The 19,952-nt window shown below is 49.7% G+C and overlaps 2 protein-coding genes across 2 annotated transcripts; both read right to left on the bottom strand.

Annotated features, from left to right (window-relative positions):
- Positions 1-10,269: 10,269 nt before the first annotated feature.
- LOC113561790 lies at positions 10,270-10,935 on the bottom strand. The gene has a single exon (XM_026968984.1). The coding sequence runs from the start codon at positions 10,933-10,935 to the stop codon at positions 10,270-10,272; it is 666 nt and encodes a 221-aa protein (XP_026824785.1).
- Positions 10,936-11,065: 130 nt separating this feature from the next.
- LOC105281454 (collagen alpha-1(I) chain-like) lies at positions 11,066-11,866 on the bottom strand. The gene has a single exon (XM_011342702.1). It carries the CDS (start codon positions 11,864-11,866, stop codon positions 11,066-11,068), a length of 801 nt encoding a protein of 266 aa, XP_011341004.1.
- Positions 11,867-19,952: the final 8,086 nt, after the last annotated feature.

The raw sequence follows: 19,952 nt of genomic DNA, 5'->3' as shown, positions 1-19,952 counted from the left end.
GGGGGACCCTCGCCGAACTCATTACGATAGGCTGGCACAAGAGATCAAGGTACAGCGCTGGATCGAGAGTAACCAAGAACCCCTCGGTAAGTGAAATTATCATACTATTACCTCTCAACTTACATCGGCCTAATGATAAATTAATGAAGTTATTGACTCAGTCAAATTAAAATTCAGAATATTACTACAGCTTTCTAATGATAAATTAATGAAGTTATCGACTCAGTCAAATTAAAATTCAGAATATTACTACAGCTTTCTAATGATAAGTTAATGAAAGTGATTAACTCATTCAAAGTAAAGGTCAGAACAGTATTGCAGTCGTCCATTAATGAGCTAATGAGGTTGATTCATTTTCATACAACCCGATGGCACTTTGCGTGATCACGCGCGGATACAAAGACGTCGAAACACAAGCCGCGTTATGCGAACAATGCAAATCCTCACGAATCGGACCCATCTATCATAACGCGTACGCGAAAACGGAGACTCATAAATTGAACATCGGGCCCCGTGTGATTGATGTAATCTGTATCTATTGTTCCGCATCATTAACGACCTACCAACCGGCCCATAGATGCACGCGTTGTTATAACGAAATCATCGGTTTAATTAGGGGGAAGTAAATTCAAATAAATTCGCCATCGGCCACCCCTTTTATTGAACCGAAACTTTTCACAAAGAGCGACCCTGCCACCCTTCCGCGGGAACTGCTCTCCTGGCGAAATCACTCTGATCACGAGTATCCCCGGGTAGAATCCTCGGATTCGGTAACCCGAAACAGTGATCTAGTCCCGTGCTACACGTCCGAGTTCTGCATTTCAAAATTTGCAGCCGCGATTAGCCGGGACGTAACAGTTGTTTCGAAATCTTCATCGGAAGAGAGTTCGATCGTTGACCGTTCAAACGTTTGCGGCGCTACTTCAATCGGGGTAGAGGTTTTTACGTTGAATGTAACTCGTTTTCGCTTGGGCGTTGACGTTCTCGGCGATGCGCTCAACGAGAGTTTCCTCTTCTTATCTTCTCTCACATTCACCTCTCTCTGCGGGGATAGTGTTTCACTCTCTGTGTCATCGGCATTGCTCATCGGCTCGTCTGTCTGTATGAGCGGGCTGGATGTATCGTCCGTGGTATTATCGACAAGCTTCTGCAGAGGCTCGATGATCGGTCTAAAGTGTCTCTCCAACGCTGCATCTTCCACCATCTTGCCAGTCTTTAGAGCGCGATGTTTCTTGCGGATCGAATCACTGGTTTTCGCAATTGCCTTCACCATCCTCTCGCGCGCTTGAATATCTGTATCGCCAGTGAACGTCGCCATGTCGTAACGGGGTACGGATGGTTCACTGAACACGTATTAATGATGACTAACCACTTTATGGTATCGCAAACTCATTAAATCCATTTCTATACCGCCCATTAGTGATCGCGCTGTCCTTGTCTATCACTACGAAACCGTATTTGCGTTGTCAACAACTGCGACATAATGCGCAAAAATCATCGTACGACATGTCGGTATTCACGTGATCGTTGTATACGAGTTTCAAGTTGGTACCATCCTGTTTAAACAAGATCAGCAGGTTCGCGTTGTCGCATATAAGATGCTTGGGTATCTTTGCATACGTCTGACAGAGATAGAAACAGTCGACGTTCGAGTGTTGCCCCATCGCAAAGTATTCTCTCATCGTATCCTGCTTATCGCACGCCACGTCATCAAAGACGAAGATCGAGTTTGGACGCGCCTCGCTCGGTGGAATGACGTCACTGTTATTAGAGAACGTGAAATAGCCAATTTCTTCAATCGGTGATAATACATTTTCCAAGTAGCGATATTTGGGCTGTTGCAACAATTTCGAGTACACGTACACGTTCTCGAATTCCGATAGCGAGACGCGGCGGTGTCCTGCCACTGCTGCCGTTGCTGGGAGTAATCGGATCGTTGGCTGTGGGGGCAGCGGGAGTCGCGAAAGCGGTGAATGACAACAAGGCCGCGCAGCGTCAGCTGGATGAAATGCGCCGTCACAATCGCGCTATGGAAGGTCAGGGACTTTATCTCGCTCCGTACAAGCGTAGAAAGGGTATCTCGAAGAAGAAGAATGGTGGAAAAAAACCGTCAAAAAGATGATAAGAATGCCTACGGGTATAACCACCAATATACAATTGGAACACTTGGCTAATCGTATGCGCATACCGTTCTTCAGAGGTGTATTTATGCGTAATGCCCTACCGATGAACGGAGTTGGTCGAAACGAGAGCGGTATTGTGAATTTGGATGACGCGGAAGGCCCAGGCACGCATTGGGTAGCGTATGCGAAGCGAGATCGCGTTATATATTTTGACAGTTTTGGGAATCTTCGACCACCGAGGGACTTGGTGCGCTATCTCGGACATAACGCGGTGAAAATTGAGTACAATCGTACCGCGTATCAAACGTACGATCAGAGCATTTGCGGACAATTGTGCCTGAAATTTCTCCAGACGGTTGACAAACCATTTAAACCATAACATTCCGCAATCGGCGCTCAGTATTCGCTCAAACATGACGCTTACGCTAACCGGGAAGAGTAGCACCCTCGCGGTAAACTACTTTCCCGCGATTTGAGCGATGATGGGTACGAGCTCGGACTTATGGATTTTAAAACGTATTACACGATACCGAACGTGAATTCTTTGAATAATAAATTTTACTTTGGTAAAGACGACAAGGAAATTACTATACCCGAGGGATCGTACGAACTACACGCCATAGATGAGTATCTAAAGCGTGCAATTGAACGACACGTAGCTGGTTCCAGCGATAATGCCAAAAACGTCGATGATGAGGAGTATCCGATAGTGCTTCGTGCTAATCACAATACGATGCGGAGCGAAATCAAGTGTGCCTATCGAATAAACTTTAAGAAACCGAACAACATTGGATCGCTGCTGGGATTCTCGTCAAATCGGATATTGCAACCGCGAAAATGGCACGAATCGGACGTACCAGTCAATATCATGAACGTGAACATTATTCGCATAGAGTGTAACGTAACCGCCGGTGCGTACAGCAACGGTACGCGTGTGCACACGATACACGAATTTTCGCCGCGCATGCCACCAGGATATAAGATATCGGAAACACCTGCGCAGATCATTTACCTGCCGATCATCGCACGGTGCATTACGGATCTGACGTTACGTGTTGTGGATCAAGACGGGCGATTACTTGATTTTCGCGGTGAGGAGATTACCGTCAGATTACACGTACGACGATGACAACGATAGTGTGTGTAGTGTAAGATGAGATGCTCGTTCTGAACGAAACGGAGCACGTGCGTGATACTTTTGTAAGAACTGCGGTGATATTTGATAAACAAAAGCTGCCGAACATTGACTTTTTAAAATCTAATACGAAGAAGCTCAGTGCATCAAACGTTGAATTTTTGAAATCTTTGGGCTTCAGAGTACGAAATACTTAATCGCGGGGAAAAAATAATTGACATTTTGGATATCGGAAGTGAACCAGTCTTTGACGATCGCATCGTCAAGATTGAGACTCATACGTATTATCCGTACGCCAACACGCTGTTGGGACACAGCAATGAGATACGAATACCCATACAGCATCAAGATTTGTATACCTTACCGTGTCAGAGCTTTCTGTACGTCGAGGGCAAACTAACAACAAACAGAGCCATTGAGGGCTCTAATGTGGTATTGGGGAATAATTGCGTGGCGTTCATGTTCGATGAGATACGCTACGAACTTGACAGAGTGGAAATTGATCGCAACAAAAATGTTGGAATGACTTCGACACTCAAAAACTATACATTGTTAACACTCAACAGAAGCGTGACCCTTGGTAATGCCAGTTGGGATACATATCAAGAGACACGGTAGTGTCTTGCGCCAAGTATACGCGCAGCGCGAGACCGTACCGTGACTCTTTTACGCGAGTACGCGAGCTGCGAGTATACCCGAGATTATCAGATCTCAATAAGGGCCGAATTGATCAAGTTCTGAGTAGGCTCATTCGATAGCTTGGGTGCGATTTGCATAATAAAAATGCTTTTATTTTCTTTCTACGTGCCCTAGGAGCGGAGATATTACGACCCAAAGTCCAAATCCCGAAATTTACATGTAAGAAACGTTGTCGTCATAGTTGACCACGAAAATCTTGTACAGTTGATACTTCTGCCGCGAGAGAGCGCTAGCGGAATCTAGTGTAGAGTGGGTAAAAGGAGAGTGTCGCCAATATACATGCCTAATGTTGATTGGCTCCGCCATTTACAGACAATTTCCGGTTAGCCGTCAATAGTGGTTAGGGGAACGTAGATGTGAAAGATGTACATTTAAGTAGTAGTGACGTTTTAATATCGGAACGCAGCCTCAATAATAGCAAGTATATGATATAAGATATGTAAATGTAAATTGTAGATATGTAATTGTTTTCAGTGTATATAATTGTAATTGTAGTGTGTGTGCGTGCGTGCGTGCGTGCGTGCGTGCGTGTGTGTGTGTGTGTGTGTGTGTGTGTGTGTGTGTGTGTGTGTGTATTGTAATGTGTAATTTTCGAATATTAAATAATGTTATATTTTATATAAACAAAAATAAAGAAATGCAATTATATCGTTCGGTACGGATGTATTGTTATCCCGCTACCTTTGTTCGCGTTTATTGGATCATTTTCAGGCAGTACGGTTTGTGGAATTAATTAGTATGGGTGATTTCTTTGTATTTTTGTATTTATATTTTGTTTTCCGATTACAGAAAATGATTTATGTACATATGCACTTGAAGAGGGCTTGATGCAAAGCCGAAACGTTGTGCTTTAAATATATTTTTTGTGCCAGTATTGGTCGAGATACATTGTTTATTTACTTTCATTGAATTTACCTGGCGGTTGGAGCGATTGTTTATTTTGCAATTATATCTCTTTATTATTATACACTGCATAAATATATACTATAAAAATATAGTGTTGTGACCGAGTTGGCCACCCGGTGCAATACCGCCAGTCGTCTCAGCTGAGAATCGGCTGCAAGACAAGACGCGAATCTCCGAGCGACGAGGTCTCCGGGCAACGGATAAACAAGACGGGAACAACGAGTTGAAGCTCAGCTGCGATCCCAGCTGGACGTGTCGCGGGCCGCTCTGAATTACGCGAATTGTACAACCGACATAGTTACAATAAAGTTTCTTTTTCGCTATAATTCGCGAGAGTTATTTCCGCAAGCGCGCGAGTGATTGTGAGAGTGTGGCGCGAGCGAGAGACGAGCGAAGTCCGCCCGGACACGTAACATTTCTGTATAAGTACTATTTTATTAGTTTATTATCACATTGTTACTATATTTTACGAATCAAAAGTACCGCCCTTTAGTTACAAAGTTTGACAATGGCGACTTCCGGTTAATTGGTGATAATCTCCTTTTACCCACTCTAATCTAGTGTGGCGTCTCGTGACGTCATGTGCACGCGCCTCGTACGCACTCGCGCCAACTTCAAACAACGAAGCTTCACATCATTCAATGAAATTACATTTATTGATTTTTATAAGTCGCTCAGTTTTTTATTAATTTAACACATTTGTGAATTGTTTGAAAAGAAGTTTTATTTTACGAGTTTCATATTCCTTCTTATCACTCAATTATATTATAACATACAGGTCTCATTTTAAAATATGGGGTAGGTCACACTATCTTATTATATTATACAGGGTGTCGACTTTTGATTATACTATATAGGGTGTTCGATTTTACTTGACCAAACCGAAAAACTTGTATCTCTGTTTCGAGAAAAATTTGACACGATAAATTAAACGTTATTTAGGTAAGACTTCCGAATAGCCCCCCCCTCCGATTTTCATGAAAGTTTTAGGATATATAGAGGTAGAGGTGAGGAAGGTGTGGGTGGAAGGATTTTGTGCGGAAACGCCTCCTAGCGAAGAAATTAATAAAAAAAGGTTTAATGATTTTGCACGTTCCAGCTGTCTACGCAAATCAAGATCTTGACCCTGATATATGTTATCAAAGTCAATGTCCTGAGTGACCTTCAGAAGGTATTAGACGTCGCTCGTTGTTTATTAAAAACTTAATAACAAAAGAAGTTGATGATTTCGCACGAATTTTCCGAAACTGGAGCCCCGAATGAACACGCTCGGTTTTCAACCCGCTTCGCGGAAGGTCGGGGGGAGGGGCAAAGCTCCTCCCCCCCGCCGGGATACCTGCCGTGTACCAGGTGATCACAATCTGTACGGTGAAATCTGTTACATCGGCTCCGGCGAAGTCCCTCCCCCCCTACGCGAAGCGGGCTGAAAACCGAGTGTGATACTTCGTTGGTTAATAACTTTTTAATAAAGGTTAAGACCTTTTTTTAGGAGGAGGAACCCGTCATGGGCCCCCCCACGCTCTTAGGGCGGAACGCGGGGGGAGTGTGAGACTCTTACTCACTAAACCTACCTCCATTTGTCAGCCCTGACTGTGCGAGGCGCAGGATCGGTCAAACGACACTTCATCCGCGCCCCACTTTGTCCGATGTACTGTCCCTTGCGCCGGTGCGCTGCCCTTGCTGGCCCTAACCACACCCACGGAGTGTGGCACACCACCACTCCGCGCGGACCTCCCCTCTATGTTTGAAAGGAGGTTTTAAGGCGAGAGCTGACACTCCCAGGTCATTCCTCGCCCGTCCATCCCTAAAACTCCCTGTTGGAGGTTATGGTGTCCTGCGACCCCACGACGACGATGGCCCGGACAAACGCTCCGACGACCTATCACCCGAGTGCCCGGACAAATGCCCCGCCGACACTGCCCCCAACAGGGGTCGTCGCGCCTTCCGCCCCAACTCCCTGAGTTGGGACCCATCCCCTACGACTCCGGAGGGAGGTCTCCCCGACCTCCCTCCCGAGTTTCCACCCCGAACTTCTCGCTCTCCCGTTCCGAATGTGACAAGGGGGCCGCCTGTGCCGTTACAACACCCCGCGGCCCCCCGCCGTCATCCGTGGCCGGGACCCCTCCGCCCGACCCCTGGTCGGCGCACATGCTCAGCCCCCTCCTTCCGGAGCATCACCTGCTCGCAGAAGGAGGAGACCGCCCGCCAGTTTCTCTCGCTCCCGACCATCTTTCCCATGATGGTCGGGAGCGAAAGATCCTCCCCAATTATATCCGTAAGGACACGGCGTTCCACCCCCCATGCTGGACATTCAGCAAGAGTGTGGTCCGCTGTGTCCCTTTCCGCCTCACAGTGGTAGCAGTGCGGTCCGCGCTCCTTCCCGATACGACACAGGAACTCCCCGAAACACCCGTGTCCGGAGAGAACCTGTGTCGTCCCATACGTCAGCGTCCCCCATCCCCTGTCCACCCATTCGCAGAGGATGGGCTGGACGGCCCCGGCCACCCTCCGACCCGATCCTCCCGGGTCAGAGAGTCGCTGCTGCCACTTCAGAAGCACCGCCCTTCTCCCTGGTCCCTTAGGGCCCCCTTTGCCCGGGCCGTCAGTACGACACCCCTTTCCCGCAGGTCCCGCCGGCAGAGGTACGCGTTAGCGTGCCCTTCCGCCAGCAGCTCCACGGGGGGGGGGGGGGGCCCGCCAAGGCCAGCGCCGCTCTGTGAGAGACGGTGCGATACGCCCTCACGACCCTTCCCGCCAGCCGCCTCTCGGCGGCCCTCACGAACATGGAGTGCCCGTCGAGAGGCCGCGAGGTCCCTCTCCCAGACTGGTACCCCATATAGGGCGATCGATCGCACCGCTCCCACCAACAAGCAGCGCACCCGCGTCTCCGGGCTCCCGAGGTTCGGGAGGAGGCGACCCAGCGCGTTGGTCGCCCCCTCCAGCCTCCGAGCCAGTCCCCCGAAGTGTTCCCGAAGGACCAGGTGCCATCCAGGGTGAGGCCAAGATATTTCATCTTGGTCCCCACCGGGACGCTGACTTCACCGACTCTGATCTCGGCCGGAGGCGGCAGACCCCGGCGATGGTCGAAAAAGAACATCGCCTGGGTCTTCTGCGGCGCCACCTCCAGCTCCGCCAACCCTGACGCCTCCCCCCAGCTTTGACCCTCGGCCATCACGCAGGTGTCGTCGGCATAACACCTCACCTGACAGCCGAGCGGGAGAAGGACGCGCGTGACCCGCTTGTACACGAGCCTCCACAGGTACGGTCGCAGGACCGACCCCTGCGGGACCTCGCGCTCCATCTCGCGGGCCATGGTGCGCCCGTCCCGGTCGACCCACTCCAGCGACCTACCCCGGAAGTACTCCAGGATCACCCTCGCGAGGTAGGGAGGGAGGAGCTGCGTACGCATCTTCTCCACTATCACTCCCCATGGGAGATAGTTGAAGGCGTTCACTATGTCCAGCCACACCGCCACCACAACTCCCCCACTCGAGACAGCGGCCTCCGTGAGGGCCCTAACACTCAACACGGCGTCCACCGTGGAGCGGCGCTCCCGGAAGCCGAACTGTCTCTCCTCCTCACTCGGAGCACCTCCAGGGAGGTGCCGGACGAGACGGCCCGCTATCACCCGTTCGAACAGCTTGCCGATCTCGTCCAGCAAACATATCGGCCGGAACTTACGCACCGCCGCCGCATCCCCCCGCCCTTCGGGATGAGGACCAATTTGGCCCTCTTCCAAGCCGTGGGGAAGCGTCCCTCCCTCAGGCAAAGCTCGAACAGCGTCTTCACCCTCGGGGCCAGGACCTCCATTGCGAGGGCCCAGGCCTTGCTGGGAATTCCGTCCGGCCCCGGGGCCCTTTTGCCCCGAAACCGGCGCAGGCTCCCCACCCACTCCTCCAAACCGATCTCCGGTATCCCCTGAGGCCGCTCGGAGGTCATCCACTCCGGAGGTCCCGGACACTCCCCTCCCGCAGGGAAGAGAGTGTCCAGGACTCCACGCAGCTCCAAAGGATCCATCTCTTCCATCTCCGGGGGCGTCCACTGCCGCAACTTGCCCATTACGAGCCGGTACGGACGCCCCCAGGGATCGCCCTCCACAGACCGGAGGAGTTCCTCCCAGGCCCTTGCCTTAGCGTCCCTGATCGCCGCCCCCAGGGATCTCCGTCTCTCCTGGAGCTCCCTGTAGCGCGGGTCCACCTCAGCCGCTGTCCCCCTGCGACGGGCGCGGGAGAAGCGGCGCCAGGCGCGCCCCGATGCGCGCCGCAGCTCCGCCAACTCCGTGCTCCACCAATAGGTGGGCCCTCGCTGAGGCCGGCTAGCTCGGAGCATCGCGAAGTCGCACGCCTGCGTCACGATGTCCCCAAGCTAGTCGGCTTCCTCCTCTATTGTGCCCTCTGGCCTTTCCGGCCAAGTGGACGCGAGCAGGGCAGCGACCAGTCTGTCGCCAGATAGCCCCTTGAGCGCCCATCTCCGCGGTCGGGATCCACCCGTCCCCCGGCGGCGGGGGGCGGAGACACCACCATAGATATATATCTATGGTCTGACAGCGTCTCCACCCCCGACAACACCCTCCACCTCGACACCCGACGCGCGAGGGCCGGAGATGCCCAGGTCAGGTCGACCACGGACTTCCCCGCCCACCGCACGCAGGTGCTGTCCGAGCCTTCGTTAATAAGTTGAAGGCCCAGACCCGCTGCCCAGTCCGCCAGCGCCCCGCCCTTCACATCCGGCCGCCGGGAACCCCAGAGCGCGGACTTCGCATTGAAGTCCCCGGCGACCAGCACCAGGCCGCGGGGGTGCCGAACTATGCACCCCCCAGCCTATCCAAAAACCCTTCGTACTGGCCGAGACCCAGGCTCGGGGACACGTAGACCCCGACCACGATGATCCCGCCCCACAGCACCGCCACGAACTCCCCCCTGCCTCCAACACTCGGAGGGGAGAGTAACCCGCGGCGTCGCCGCGAACAATTGCGACGAGTCCCCCCCGCCGACAGCCCAATTGGGGCTGTCCGCAGGGGGCCTGTATAGCTCTGCCGCGATCCCCAACGCGTAACCGCGCTCCGCCAGGCTCTGGAGAAAAGATCCTGAGCCCGGCGGGTGCGGTTAAGGTTGGCCTGAAGGACCAGGCCCGCCATTACACCATGTCCATGGCGGGCTGTTCCAGGCCCTTTTCACCCTTGTCCGTCGCCTTCCTGCTGCCCTTTGCTCGGGTCACCCTCTGGGGCTTCGGCTCTTCCTCCCGCGGAGGAGCCGGCCCCCCCTTTGTCCCATCGGCTGGCGGCGGCTTCTGCGCCGCGCCCGCCGACGGGGCCAACTGGCTGGGAGTCGGGGAGGGGATCCTTTGCGGGCGGGAGGCGGCCTCCGTTGGCCGCCCTCCTCCCCGGGCCCCCGTTTCCGTATCGCTCTACACCCCGCTTTTCCCTCCCTTGGAGAGCGGAGCACAGGCCGCGCTGCCCAGCCTGTGGTCCACCCTCCTGCCGAGGCCCGTGCACAGGGGGCCCTCCGGGTCAGCGGCGCATCCCCGCGCTCGGTGACCCGCCGCGCCACACCTGTAGCACAGGTTTCGGCGGTCTTCTCTACTGGGGCACGTCGCTTGCACGTGCCCCCTCGCCAAACACTTGAAACACATAAGTGGCCTGGGCTCCAGCACACTTACTGGTGCCCAGGCCCAGCCTACCCTAATCCTGCCCAGGTCGGCGACCTTTCCGCCGGCCTGCGCAGGAAGCCTGATCCACGAGGTCCCCAGGCCATCTGGGGACCTCTGGATCGGTTCTACCTCGACGTCGCAGGGGTCGCAGCCTCTTGCGGCTGCGACCGCCCGCGACACCGATTCCTCCGTGGCAGCGTCGTCCAGCCGCCGGATGCGCAGCTCCGCCTTCTTGAGGGGCCGGGTGACCCTTACACCCGACCCCGCAAACACCTTCTCCAATCGGGAGGCCAGTTCGTCCGCCTTGGTGACGGACTCCGGCCCTGGGATCTCAGCAATGAGGGCCCCCGTTAGGGCCCTCCTTACCCGTGGCACGGCGATCCCTAGGGCGTCGATATCCACGCCCTTCTGCGCCCTCTCCATGGTCCCCTTGTAGTCGCCGTCAGCGGCCGTAATCACTATGGCCGCTGTCTTGGGCGACTTAGGAGGTTTTGGCTGCCTCGCGCCGGGTCGACCGCCGGGCGGGGAGGGTTTGCCCGTCGCGGGTTTGCCCTTACCCGCAGAGGCCGGTGGCTGGGTGGTTGACCTTGCCTTCCTGCCTACCACCTTCGACCACGGCTGCTCCTTCTCGCCGATGACCAGAGCCTGGCTGACCGGGCTGGCCACCGCTCGACTGGGCCGCTGTTACGCCGGAGGGGGGCTGAGGGCGGGCGGGGCCCCGCTCGCCCCACCGCCCTCCTTCTTGCCCGTCTTTCTCTTCCTCCTCTTCTTCTCCGTGTCGCCGGACTCCTCCTGACCGGCTTGCGGTGATGGTCTCGGCTCGTCTCCCCTGACGCGCCTCGCCAAGGGTGCCACCGCCTCCGCGAGACCATGGCCCCCATGGAGGCCATAATTTTAGCCTCCATGGCGGCCAGGGGGTCCTCCCTATCGGCTGGAGGGCCTTCCCTCTTCCGCGGGGTGGCCTCAGCACGGAGTCCGACCTCCGAGGCCCCGGGGCTCCGAGGCGGAGTCTTTGGCCCCTGTCCCTTGTCCCCCAGGACGGGGTGGGAGCCACCCACTGACTCTCCCCCCCGTCGCAGGCGTCTCCACCCCTCGACGACGTTGCCGCTTTCGCCCGGCCCATGAGGGAGATGGTCTCCCTCAGCATGCTTATCTGCGACCTGAGGGACTCCACCTCCCTTTTAAGGGCGGCGTTCTCCTCGCCGATCGGAGGGGCTCCCACGCCCCTCCTCTCAGCGATCACGGTGAACGCCGCCCTGACGTCCGCCGCGGCCTCCCTCAGGGCCTTAACGTAAGGGCCCTGGAGGTGGCCCGACTTCTTGGTCACCTTGCCCACGGTCTCGAGATGGTCCATCACCCGAGCCGAAATGTCGGGCGACGGACACTCCCGAAACCGTTCCACCTATGTTTCCCAGGAATCCCGCTCCCTTTTAACGACCGGCGACGGAATGGAGGCGAGAACTTCCTTCTCTTGCTCCCATTCCCTCGACAGCCGGTCCTCCTCTCTAGCGAGGCGCTTGGCTTCCGCCAACCCCACGTATTCCCCGGTAGTCGGGGGCCTCCCGCGCTTGCGTTTCCTTCTGGACTCGCTCACCACCGACGCGTCTGTGTCGACGTCCCTCGGCAGGGACGCCACGTCGCACGTCATCGAGCACGTCGAATCCCGGGAACTACCCCGGCTGGTCCGACTGCCCGACCGCCCACTCGGCCCCCTCTCCTCGTTTTTTGGCGGGTCCGTGACCGTCGCGACTCCCCACCTTTACCGTCGGCCGCGGAGGAGGTGGCCCCCGCCGGGTCCAAAATGGACCTCAGCGAGATCCCCTCCTCCACATCCGACATCACCCCCGACTCTCGAGGCGCCTCTCTCGCCTCCTCCTCTCTCGACGGCGTCTTCGTGCCCGTCTGCCCCCCCGTTCCCCCAGAGAAAAATTAGCTGAATCCATATCGCATAGTTTAATTCTTCGGGTTCGGCCATCATGGCGTCCCCACCGCAGTGGGGAACCTTCCCCCGGTAAATTTAACCCTAGTAAAGGGTGGGACAGCCGAGAAGCGGTTTTCGGGCGGCCAAACCTAGTCCCACCAAGAGCCGAAAGAGTGGGGTTACCGGTGAAGCCGGCCCCCAATGCAAAATTTTGGGGCTTAACGTCCAGCGACGCTGCGCAGGTCCCGATCCGAATAGCGTCCTACGCAGCCCCGACCCGGACGGCTCCAGTGCACTTACCACCGCCTGGCAGCCACTGGCCAAGCGCTCCCCCGCTTCCCCGACCGGCACCGACGCTTCAACCCCCGCATTGGCTCCGAACCTCCGCCCGCCGCTGACGGCGACCCACCACAGGTCGCCTCCGCTGGCCCGATCGCCAGGGGCAGGCCCCCAGTGGTCCAACCATTGAGCTCCCACGTTCCGCATTCGCCCCGAGACGCCAAGCGCACTGCCCGCCCCCCCCCCACCGGGGAAAAGAGGCCTGGTTCCAGGCCAGCAACGAGCGGCACGGTCGGAGGGTTTACTACTTCCCCCTTGGCTAGTCTGCGGGGAATATCCACAGCGGGCCGACCTGGTCCGCGGACTAACCTGGTTAGTCTCTACACACATCAGTATATTATGTTTTGACCACTAATTTTAAGTAGTATAGTTTTCAAACTTCTTTTGTTAATAACTTTTTAACAAACAACGAGTGACGGCTAAAACCGTCTGAAGGTCACTCAGGAGGTTGACCTTGATAACATATGTAAAGGTCAAAGTCATCGGAGGTGGGTCCCCTAAACGACAGTATTACCAATATTTGTTAACACAAACGCGAGCAGAGATAACATACTAAGGTCCGTTAAGATTACATATGCGTGCAAAATCCTTAAACTTCTTTTGTTAATAACTTTTTAATTAATAACGAAGGAGAACTAAACCTTCTACAGGTGACTAAGGGAGGTGACCTCTATAATATATATCAAAGTCAAGTTCTTGATTCGCGTAGGCAGTTGAAAATTTGTGCAAAATTATTAAACCTTTTTTTGTTAATTTCTTCGCTAGGAGGCGTTTCCGCAAAAAATCCTTCCATCCACACCTTCCTCATCTCTACCTCTACATATCCTAAAAATTTCATGAAAATCGGGGGGGGGGCGGGCTATTCGGAAGTTGAGCCGTTATTTATTCTGATGATTAAAATGTGAAAATAAAATCTACCGAAGCTATATTAATTCGCTTTCTCCTTTTACCTTCCTTATCACTCAATTATATTATAATATATAGATCTTAATTTTTAAATATAGGGTATCTCACACTATCTTATTATATTATACAGGGTGTCGACTTTTGACTATAATATATAGGGTGTCCGATTTTAATTGATTAACCCGAAACACTTGTATCTGTTTCGAGAAAAATTTAACACGATAAAGTAAACACAATAAAGTAAACGTTATTTATTACGATGATTAAAATGTGAAAATAACATCTGGTAAGCTATATTAATGCGCTTTCCTCTTTTACCTTCCTTATCACTCAATTATATTATAACATGCAGTCTCCTTTTAAAATATAGGGTATCTCACAGTATCTAATCAAGAGATACGGTAGTGTCTCGCGCCAAGTATACGCGCAGCGAGACCGCACCGTGACACTTTTACGCGAAGCGACGCTTTCGCAGACACTCAGATTATCAGATCTCAATCAAAACCACTGAACGGATCAAGTTCAGAGTAGACTCAATGGATAGTCTGATTTGTATAAGAAAAGTGTTTTCATTTTTCTTCTACGTGTCCTACGAGCGGAGATATTGCGATGCAAAAGTCGAATATGATGATTTCACGATTAAGATACTCCGTTTTCTCCTCCTGCGTAAAGTAAGGGCAAGAGGGGCTCGCGGAAAGGTGAGGAAAAATGTACAGTTCGGTAGTTTCGACGCTAGATGGCTCGAGATGACTCGTAAGTGTAGAGTCGATAATGTTAACTTCATTATCGATCAAACTTCATTTTATCGATCAAAATTCATTATCATTACATTTCGAACTTTGCATCACAATATCTCCGCTCGTAGGACACGTAGAAGAAAAATGAAAACACTTTTCTTATACAAATCGAATCCAAGCTATCCATTGAGCCTACTTAGAAGTTTGGATCCGCCGTTATTCAGATCTGATAATCGAGGGGTCTCTCGAAACCGTCGTAATCCTAAATTCATTATCGATGATTAATTTTATACGTTTTATATCTACGTTCTTTATGGTAACATTACGCAACCTGCTAATAATTTATTGCATTTCTGTTCTTTTATCGATGGTGAGGATGATGGCGAAAGAGTGATGTGAAAGTTGGATGGATGCAGAGAGTAATCGATGGTGAGGATGGTGGCGAAAGATTGATGTGATAGTTGGATGGATACAGAGAGTAATTGATGGTGAGGATGATGGCGGCAGATTGATGTGGAAGTTGGATGGATGCAGAGAGAAATGTAAAGATAAGAAGACACGCATGAGTCGCTTGAGTAATCAGAATCTGTGGATACAGAGTTTTAATGGTGCTGACGTTCAGCACGTTCATCATTGTTCTTTTATCGATGATTAATTTTATAAATTTTATATCTACGTTCTTCATGGTAACTGTTCGCAATCTCCTAACAGTTTATTGCATTTCTGTTCTTTTATCGATGATTAATTTTATAAATTTTAATACTTTTTGGTTATGTTGATTAGCTGTCAATAATGTTATATCTCCGTTCTTCATGATGATATAAATACTTTCACCATTTTTATATACATCTGTTTATGGCATTCATCTCCTCATATATTATAAAAAAGAATGATACTTCACACTACAAAATGTGTGAAATCACAAGAAAATTACCTTTTTAAAAAAAGTACAAAAAAAGCCCCAAGTATACGCGCCCGAAGTTTTTTCAAAAAAGAATTTTACACGCCCGAAGTTCTTTGAAAAAAGAACTCTACGCGCCCGAAGGTCTTTCAAAAAAGAACTCCACACGCCCGAAGTTCTTTCAAAAAAGAACTCTACGCGCCCGAAGGTCTTTCAAAAAAGAACTCTACGCGCCCGAAGGTCTTTCAAAAAAGAACTCTACACGCCCAAAGTTCTTTCAAAAAAGAACTCTACGCGCCTGCATGCGTGCGTGCGTATGCGTATGTATGTGTGGGTCTCTCTCTCTCGCGCGCGCGTGACATTACAATTAAGTATAGAGTAAGTTTAAGTTTAAGTTTACATTTAAGTTTTAGTTTACATTTGTACATATATTTTATGTATTTCGGCGAGTTGTGTAATTTAGAGTGTAAGAAAATTATTGTAACCTTTACATTATATAAATAGTAATTATTGTAACCTTTATATTATTTTAATAGCAAGATAGTTATTGATTCGGTTTCGACGCACGCATTCACAAGAGAGAAAGAAACAGAATAAGGCAATTACCTCGGATCGTCTGGATTCGGTTTAGCAGCGCCAAGTATTTAAAAAAAACACTTATTTGTATTGAAATATTTATATGTATTAAATATATCGTATAAAAATATCTGCTTATTATTATTACTTTATTTTTCAAATTAAATCTTTAAGGCCGTCTTAAGTACAATCATAAGATGTTTGAAACCAATCACACAGCCGCATTAGCATCTTAAGACATCAAGAGCCACGGTAGTGTTATTACTTCAGATCGTCTGGAATCGGCCAAAGAGTAATAATAAACAGTAATAGATTTTCTGGTTTGCATAAATACCCAACTAAAGTAACAGATTTTCTGGTTTGCATAAATACCCATTGTAGTTGGCGCAATTTATTAATATCATTAGTTTTGTAGAGTTCTTTTTTGAAAGAACTTGGGGTTTAAAAGATATCATTAGGTTTATAGAGTCCTTTTTTGAAAGAACTTCAGGCGCGTATACTTGGCGCTTTTTTGTACCTTTTTTTAAAAAGGTAATTTTGTTGTGTTATATTATACAGGGTGTCGACTTTTGATTATACTATATAGGGTGTTATATTATAAGGTTGTCGACTTTTGACTATAATATTGTTACGCTCCGCGGTCGTGCGCCATGAAACGTCGCGCTCTGCGATCGAGCGCTGCGCTTTCCGAAAGACACACTCCGTACACTTATTAATTAAACATAACACTTATTTATTGCAACCCTATTTATGATACAATGATACAAAGAGCCGATAATCATTCACAAGCCCGCGCACGTCCAGCTTGCTTGACAGCCGTTCCTCGACTCAATTTTCTCCTATTGTTTTTTATTAATCGCCTGGAAACCGCAACAGCTGACAAACATCAGCTGAGCGGCGACGATCCTCGATCCCGACGCGTGTCGCACTTGCCACAGGCGCAACACTTCCCCCCGCTTCAAAGATTGTCGTCCCGACAATCCGAGGGGATACACCCTCACGCCTTCGGACCTCCACAGGACGGATGTCCAACGATTTCCCTGCCCTCTCCTCGGCTTCGCCTCGGATACCTCGGCCACATTGATCCGTTCTCTGCCTGTCCGGGTCATCTTCGGGCAAGAGGGGGGGGGGTGACTCCCGTGGACCCAATACCCACAAGGGCACCTCAAGCCCCCGCCCTGGCATTCGCCCTACGACCCATGGAAAAACCACGGTCAAAAACCATGGGTAGAGCGGTTCTCCTTTCGTTCATTCTTCAGGCTCCGATCCAGACGGCTATAACCAAAACAAAAATAACAGAACGCAGTATCTTCCTAATTTTCCTCCTTCGAGCGTGCGGGACATTCTGCACGGAAGTGTCCGACGAACCCGCACAACATTCCCCACCATTCCTGTTTCCTCAAAAATTTCCTTCCCTCCTCCCTTCACCGGCGCCTTTTAAATTTTCCTCTTTCGTGCTCGTATCCCTTTCTTTCCCGGAGAGCTCTTTCCCGCTTTCCTCACTAGCGTCAGAAGCCCATTTCTGTTCCCCACTCTCCCCTCCATTGACACTTTCCCTATGAATCTGTTCGAGCGTACGAGCCCTCTCAATCGCCTTCTTCAAGGACGTTTGGCCCTCAATCTGCAGGGTTCGCTTAACCATCCCGCCCGAAATTCTGTTTATAAATTGCGCGCACGCGATCTTGTCGCGAATCTCATACGAGTACTCCGGATAGGCGAATCTAGCCAAGCGCTCCAGCTCTGCCCCGAAGGCCGACAGTTCCTCCCCGAACTTCTGCCTGCGGCTCGTAAACTGCGAGTAGAACGATTGCGTGTCCGAATTTTCCCCGAACCGAAGCTGCAATTTCGCCTGTAACTATTCAAAGGAAAGAGGCTCAAGTACAGATGTCTATACTAAACTAGATTGCTAACATGCCAATATTGGAAAGGATATCTTGCGTCAGATAGTTTCCGGTGTATGAAAGATAATGGCCGCTGCCGCCACCATATTTACAATTGTTACTGCGATATTCAACAAAGTTTTGTAGTAATTATTGTGTTTCAATGTAACAAATTGCGTAAATTACGAAAATAATGTTTGTCGCAACAAAAAAAGATGGTGTTAGTTTATTTAGATAAGTGTCATATTTATAATAAATATATAAATATGTCATGAAAAATAAATAGCAATTAATGCAATTTTATAGGTTATGATAAAAATGAGATTTTTAATTTTTCAGATTTCCACTCAACAGAGAAGACCATTTGAAGAAATGGCTTCAAAACATTAGAGACCCAAATTTTAAGCTAGGAAAAGTTGATGTTATAAATATTATTATTATTTATTTTTCATGACATATTTATATATTTATTATAAATATGAAACTTACCTAAATAGACTAACACCATCTTTTTTTTGTTGCGACACTGTTTGATGCAACAAGATGCTGGCATTTTTTATTTTACACTTTAAATACAATTTTATCGTCGCATCGATACACACCGCGCTGACTTACACACCGTGCTGTAAGACTCACACACCACTGATACGCTTCACACACACATGACCGCCGCCATTTTCTCATACAACCGGAAACCTCATGCGACGCAAGTCCGAAGCCTGAATTAGCAATCTAGTTTAATATAGACATCTGTGGACTCAAGACTCTCACACGATCTAACACTGCGCGTGCTTTCCCCCTTAAATTCGCTGCTAATACTATTGCCTTCTCCGCGTCGCTCCAGTTGTTAGCGCGAGCAATTAAATTGAATTGCGCGAGAAATTCACGGAGGGATCCCGCCCCATCGAAAACGTCCGGCTTCAATTTTGTTCCAAATTTGCCGTTATTACCGTAATTCGTGTTATTCGTACCGCCCGTACTCGGACCGTCCCCCGCAGAAGCGAAATCATTATGGGAGCGACTTAGCTGTTCAATCTGCCGCTCCAGTCGTCGAAGCTCCTCGCTCCGCTGTCGTAGCTCCGCCTACTGCTCCACGCGCTCTCGTTGCCGCTCTTCCCTCAGCTCCGTCAGCTCCTGCCCAGCAAACGCACATGTAACTGATACAATCTGTTACATAACTAGGGTGTATCAGGAAAGTATCATTGTTAAGTAATTTAATTATATATACGATAAGTAAATACGTTTTTGTTTCATACATCTCAGATCCCAGTAAACATTTATGTATCTGATACATCCTGTTACATAACTGAAATGTATCGGAAATGTAACATATATACATAATTAATATATATATAACAAGAGATTAAATGCCAGGTAAATCGAAATTCGAAGTAATGTTCAGTACTGTCACTGGCTGAGTCTGATGGTCGGACCGAAAATCTTTGTAACTGCACGCCAACCAATCGTTGGACATACTGCAGTTGACTTCTATCCTTTTTCGGTGGGGAGGGGGAAAAAGGATAGAAGTCAACTGCAGTATGTCCAACGATTGGTTGACGTACAGTTACAAAGATTTTCGGTCCGACCATCAGACTCAGCCAGTGACAGTACGTAATATATATATGCTGCTACATATAAAAACATATGCGCACGAAAATCTGTCAGAAGAAATGTAACCTATCCAATCTCTTGAGACTGTTGGAAACAAGTTTAACAGAAGAAAATAAAAGGTAAAATACAAATCAACTTATTGTTTAATATATTGTTGCTAATACTTATTCTGTAGATAAGTAAAAATGTCGAGGAAAGAGTTTTGTGATTTATCTGCGCGGCAACAACGTAGACTCGTTGTTAACCTCACAAATAAGGCTTCATTAAGCAAAGAAAATCTAGGTTCATCAAACTATAATAGCGGTATTAGTACCGGGGTTGTATTGAATCCTGAAATTATATTAGATAATAATGATATTGAACATAAATCGGCAAATGATAATAATATGGCATACAAAGATAATTATGTTTTGGAAAATATAAATGACAGTCAAATGCACATCGAAAGGACTGAAAATTCAGCCATAGGAATGGAAGAGTCTACGATATATAATATGAGACATGATATACGTTCTTGGGTTTTAAAGCATAATATTACTCATACAGCCGTCAATGATCTTCTCGAAATA

This window comes from Ooceraea biroi, chromosome 4, assembly GCF_003672135.1.
Source record: "Ooceraea biroi isolate clonal line C1 chromosome 4, Obir_v5.4, whole genome shotgun sequence".
NCBI classification, from domain to species: Eukaryota; Metazoa; Arthropoda; class Insecta; order Hymenoptera; family Formicidae; genus Ooceraea; species Ooceraea biroi.
Note: the sequence above shows the minus strand (reverse complement) of the source record. Positions and strands in the feature narration are given on the sequence as shown.